Genomic DNA, 6,649 nt, shown 5'->3' with positions numbered 1-6,649 from the left:
GAGGTAGGAGAAGAAGATGAACATTTTTTTTTCTTTTCTTTTGTTTTCTTCCTTCAATTCACGGCAATGGAGGGGGGGCATGGATGAGACAACTTTGTTTTCATCACCCCTCTCTTTTCATTACTTTATTACTAACCTCTTATTTTATTCTTTCTAACATAACACACTAACACAACATGTTTCCAACATGTTTCACCCCATAGCATGGCCGGCCACTAGCTCTAATTTTGGGTAATTTGACATGCAAACCCATCATTTTCATAACATGCATTAATAGGCCACTTTACATTTGCCTAGCACATTTCTAAATTTTCTCACATAAGTCCTATTTAATAAAATTCACTTACAATTAACAAAATTCAAACATGAAATTTTTACACATGCATATATACATATAATAAGCATCAACTATGACGGTTAATTATTTTTATGACTCGATTTTGTGGTCCCGAAACTACTTTTCGATTAGGGTCAAATTAGGGGTGTCACAACTCTTCCCCCCTTTAGGGATTTTCGTCCCCGAAAATTTCTACCGATGCATAGTTTAGGATAACGTCCTCTTATTGAATTATATTCATATAAACATTAGCTCATCGATAGCAATTGTAATTCATTATTGATTTCGCATCGATCTATAAAATCATTTTCTTATCTTAAAACAAATACATAAACATTTCTACAAGTATGCACATATATCTCATTTTCTTGATTTCATAAGCAATAATCACTTAATTTAATTCACAAATGCATTTCAAACACATATTAAGCACATATTAACGTGTATAATTCACATCATCAACCCACATTTTCATTCATGTATAAGCTGTAACCTGACCGAAAGTACACATATACTCAAACATCCCAATAAATATCCTTTATAACTCCATCATATCTCACTATTCAACTTAACCTATTTCCAACAGAAAATCAACTTCCACATACCTGAACATTGAATTCATTTAGCACATTCAATCACCGTTAACGATACCCGTATACAATCGATTTGGCATAAAGCCTCATATAGTATACCGGCATGGGATTTATTTTAGCACATAACCCATATATCCAAAATTATCAGCATTCATCAAAAATTCTTACAGACTTTCAAATGTCGAACTTAATCAAAATAATTTCTTGAATATGATTAACAAAAAAAATAGGGGTCATTTAGCAATAGCACATATGACTTCATATACCAAGCATTCCATAGACTACATCCGTAACACATTTATAACATGAATTCATTTCTTAACAACATATCCACCATCTTTTTACGTATTCACTTATTTAGTATACATAACATAATATAATATGAACTCACAGATTTTTACTTTCATTTGATTTTCACATACCTTCCGTACATACATGTATCACTTATTCTGATATTACTTTATTTACCATCTTAAATATACCCGTTGAATCATTCGAAATCATTACGGATACTCATTAAGCACATATAGCTCTTACAATGCAATATCCTAGATATGGTCTTACATATTCTCACATATCGAGCCGATGCCATGTCCCAGACATGGTCTTACACACTATCTCAAATCAATGCCTTCGTCCCAGACGAGGTCTTACATGAATTCCACTTCACACACTTAGTGCCCACTGACCGATCTCGCACTCATAGTGCTCGGTTAAAGGAATTCGCACATACACAGTGCCTCTAATCATTCACACACATAGTGTTCTTATTCATTCGTTATTACACATTGAAATGACTTAACCAAGTCTATAAACATCATGTATGTACACTTTTAAACATATTATCTCATTTAAGTTTGAATTCGTATAGTAATGAACACTTAAACTTTGCTCAAATTACCGGCACGAATCCTACTAGGCACGAAGGCCCGAATACACGTCACCAGCATGATTGCTCTTCGGGACCTAGCCCGGATATAACACTAGCACGAATGCTCTTCGGAACTTAGTTCGGATACATCATTTTTTATAGCATTTTCAACCCGGTCATTTTTTATATATCGCAAAGGTCGATTCCATCGTTTAGAATCAAAAAGAAGTGTCACAAGAGGTTTTTCAATCCATAATAAATATTTATCTTCTTTTTTTTTAATATTTCTAACTTCGAACTTTCTTGATTCCCATCCAGATAAGAAGTTTCATAAACCGGTCTATTTTTATAGTATGTCTCTTTAAAACGAAAGTGGAATTCGCCCTTTATTTTTTTTTTCTTTCCAGTCACTCGTAGCTTTTCTGTTTCTTTGCTCGGATCCACCTCTTCCTCCGAAAAAAGGGAAGAAGAAGTATTTTCTTCGGTCCCCTGTTTCTGGTTAGCCCCTCCCCCCTCGGAAATAGTTTCTATTTCTATGTTTCTTTCTTCCTCACTTTCCCCCACTTCTTCCGGTTCGGAAATTCCTTTTAGTTTCTTAGTTAGAATGGGTGACGGTATTCTGCCTAAATAGTAAACACAGGTAATAAATAACAGAATACTAAAGATTCGAGCCATAGAATTTCTAAATTCTGATACAAGATACTTATTAGATCGAATAAGTACATTAGACCTAATTAAATTATTTTGTTGTATCCAGACTAATACCAACCCAACCCATTTCATCAATAAAATATGACCAATTAACCAACCAACAAAACTACTTGTTACAAATAACATATTGTTGTTGCATCGAAACATATAGATGTTGACTAATCTGGCTAACATTGAACTTGGTAAAATGAAATGGTTGAATAATTGAATAATGAGATTATTCAGGAATACACATTGAATGCTAAGATTACGCATTGAATTTCTGGTAGGACGTCTATGATCAAAAAAGTCTTTGTGATTGTTCCAGAAGAAATGAAACAAAAGATACGGTAGAGCTAGGACAGTTATTGTATGAGGTTTACCCAATGCTAAATGCAGAGGTACATAGTAGATTGATATGAACATCATGAGCTGGCCTGCAATAAACCCAGTTGTTGCTGATACTCTCTTCTCGGTTCCTTCTTCTCCTTCTTCCATAAACCGAGCTCGTAGAAGGAAGATATAAGAGGGACCTATGGATAGTGTGGTCAGAAATCCATAATAGAGTCCGACCATAACGACCGAATTGATGACTAAAAATAGTTTTCTTTTCTTTAATGTGACAATGAAACTCTATTATGAAATGAAAAACTGGCAGAATCATTATTCTAGAAAATATATTTAATTCTTAAAGAATTAGAGTCTCTCTAGTTTTTGGCAGAATAACGATATCTTATATATGTGTAAAGAACCCTACAGAGCCATCTATTTATAGAGATAAAAGTGAGAACCCTTGTTGTAACACCCTATACTTGGCCAGGTCGCCGAGCCCAAATACTAGGATGCTACACCATCATCTCCTTTTTGTATTCATCACAAATTGTCACATTATTACACATGCATCCTTTTTTTTCTTTTAATATAATAACATTTACATGAAATACAAGTCATACACACTCCAAGGAGGTTGAGTCATGCTAAACATTTATTGAATAATCAGAAAACAAGCATTAAACATGCATTAGGACCATTTGCCAAAATTTCGCAAAATTGTTATGTAGGTATTGATACTGGAAATGAGGTATTCGACCGCTTGGTAAACCAATACAATATTAGCTTACTATTTCTCATATTAAAAAACCTAGCTTTCAAAAAATATTGGTACCACTAAAAAAGTATCAATAATTCTACCCTAGTATCAATACTCGTGGCAAAATATTGATACAAACTAGCCAAACTGACTTCATACACTTCGAAAATTGTAGAGGTATCATTTTTAAAACTCGAATATCAATACCTCTGTTCCAAACCTTAAAAACACAACTTATATCATCATATAAATCATTCCAAACTAGTTCAAAACGTCATGCATCAAATACAACATAAATTTAGCACCCAAAATGTCCCAAATATTAGTCCCGACATCATATTTCAAGTCCACAATTTTCAAGTATAATAGGTATGCAAACAACTGAAAATCATAGCAAAGCCAACATAACATCTACCACATTTCCTTTTATTCCCAAAATAAAGTAATCAAGTAACACCTACTAATAGTAGCTAAAGTTTTTGGCTTGGATCACCCTTCAAGACCACACTGCTCATACCGATACTACTTATCTACAATGGTTAAAAATAAGAAGGTAAGCTTAACAAGCTCAGTGAATGCTTAAAATAACCACTCCACAAACAAGTAATTATACATTGACTAAGCAGACATGTCACATAATAATAACATATTTAACTCTAATATCATATTTCACACTTTTAATCATCTTCTATTTATACTATTACACATTTGTCACATTAATCACATGATTATTTAAGCTTATATCACAGCACATATAAATCATATTTACTCACATTTAGTCACATTATATGATAGTTTGGCTCTTGAGGTTATGAAACATAATGTGGACTGTATCACCTCATATCGAATACACGGATCTCTACCACAGCAAAATGACTCATAGAGTCGAACATTCCCCATAAGTGAAGCATATAGTTAACACTCTACAACACACCAAACATACATATCCCAGCGAATGAAGCTTAGCTCATGTTCCCTTATCTCTCCAAAAACTATCCCTCAGCCTCAATGCCCTAAAATCACATCACAAAGGTGAGTGCTCACAATCCTATGTCATGCCAATTATATCCAACAGTCTCATAAGATCACAATGTCAAAATATCCAATTATTATCACAAATTTATTTAGTAATTTTTCACACATATTGAATGCATATTCACTTTGTTAGCACATTATACTCACTGACACATGGTATGAAAACATACCTACATATTTACTATCACATGGCATGAATAACATACCCACATATTCTCTTTTACAACAGTCTTCACACGCTTATGGCACATGTCATAGCATCTTATATATGTTTATATTTTCACAATCACACAAACACACATATATCATATTTAGTCATAGGCGTGAGAACACTTACACTGTAACAACCTATTTTCAGTGAAATCGGAAAGTGGTTTTGAGACCACAAATCCGAGTCAGAAAGAAAATTCATTTTAATAATATTGTATGGTCTGCATTATGATAGGAAATACATATGAAAATTTTGATAAGAAAATTTTACTAATTACATGTTTAATTATAGAAAGGACCAAATTGCATAAAATGCAAAAGTTGAGTTCTAGTAGTTATAAGTATCAAATAGCTAAGAAATTCAAAATTGGAGGTATTTATATGGCAATTAGACCATTAAAAAAGTTAGTATATATTTTTGATGATTCATCCATGGAAAATTAAGTAAAGAAAAAGACTAAATTGGAAAAAGAAAAAATAAAAGATGATATCTTAATTAAATAGAAAATATCATCATTTTATATCATCTTCTTCCCCAAATTCTATGGAAACCCTAGGAAAGAGAAAAAAAATCAAGCAAGTCTAATTGGGTAAGTAACCTTGTCCCGTTTTTAGTAATTTGTATAGTTTTGAGATCGAAATAACCTAATCTAGCTATTTTGGGGATTAATTTGTAAAGTTATCAAAGTATTAAAATTTTTCCATGGATGAATATGCTGAAATTTTGAAATTTATAGTAGAAATTGAAAGGTTGTTGATAGATAACTTTTGTAAAGTGAATTTTCATGAAATTGTGATTTAGGGACTAAATTTTAAAGAAGTAAAATTCATGGAAATTTTTAGATTTTTGTGAAATACATGTTCTGTAAATGTTATATGTAAAAATTAGTTAGGCTTGGAATAAGTATTTAATTGGACGAATTTCATTTTCCGAGCCTAGGGACAAAATTATCATTTATGAAAAGTATAGGGGCAAAATGGTCATTTTACCTAAAATATGAATTGAATTAAATTAAGTATGAAATGGATTAAATTGACTTAAATTCATTTATATAGATCCGAAAAGACCTAGTACTGAGTTGGATCGAGGAAAACAAAAAGTGTTGGATTAGTAGATTCTTGAAACTAACAAGTATTGAGGTAAGTTCGTGTAACTAAATTTTGTATATTTACATGCTTGAATTGAATGTTGTGTATGTGAATTGTATAATTGTCACATACATGAAATCAATTACATATCCGAAAAAGCCCGATAAATATTAAATCTCGTTTGAATAATGGAATTTGATGGATATAGGATTTTTCCGATTGGTTGTGGTCCTGCATATGTTGTGGACACACCATAGCTCTTACAAGCATTCTGTTATAAGCCCTCCTGAGTTTCCTATTACATGGTTCCTTCGAGCATCCTAATCGATAGTGATCGTGATCCTGCATGTGTTGCAAACTACTACAACTCTTTGTGAGCGTCCTATTATACAATCAATTGTGATCTTGCAAATATGACGAACACAAATGCAGCTCTTTATGAGCATCCTGCTATAGGCTCTTCTTGAGGTTCCTAATATGGCTCACTTGAACTTCCTGTTATATGGCTATCTAGAGCTTCCTGATAATAACTTTTCGGAGTTACCTGTTAAGGTCAATGAGATTCTTGTTCTAAACTCTTATGAGTTTCCTATTATAGCTCAAATAAACTTCCTGTTACATGGCTCACATGAGCACCCTATTATATGGCTCAAGAGAGTTTTTCCTGGTTATGTGCCCTAATGGGTACCTCTGGATATATATTGATAGATTTTCAGTTTTGTACACTTTAAGTG

At 32.6% G+C, this 6,649-nt stretch overlaps 1 protein-coding gene across 1 annotated transcript; it reads right to left on the bottom strand.

Annotated features, from left to right (window-relative positions):
• Positions 1 to 1,993: 1,993 nt before the first annotated feature.
• On the bottom strand, positions 1,994 to 3,080 carry LOC107887822 (protein TIC 214). The gene has a single exon (XM_041097050.1). It carries the CDS (start codon positions 3,065 to 3,067, stop codon positions 2,033 to 2,035), a length of 1,035 nt encoding a protein of 344 aa, XP_040952984.1. The 5' UTR covers positions 3,068 to 3,080; the 3' UTR covers positions 1,994 to 2,032.
• Between the last annotated feature and the right edge of the window lie 3,569 nt (positions 3,081 to 6,649).

This window comes from Gossypium hirsutum, chromosome A03 (assembly GCF_007990345.1).
Source record: "Gossypium hirsutum isolate 1008001.06 chromosome A03, Gossypium_hirsutum_v2.1, whole genome shotgun sequence".
NCBI lineage: Eukaryota > Viridiplantae > Streptophyta > Magnoliopsida > Malvales > Malvaceae > Gossypium > Gossypium hirsutum.
The sequence above is the reverse complement of the archived record's forward strand: the minus strand, read 5'-3'. Positions and strand labels throughout refer to the sequence as shown.

Excerpts from the sequence above, each read along its gene's own strand:
- LOC107887822 (XM_041097050.1), bottom strand. The coding sequence starts at position 3,067 with ATGGTCGGACTCTATTATGGATTTCTGACCACACTATCCATAGGTCCC.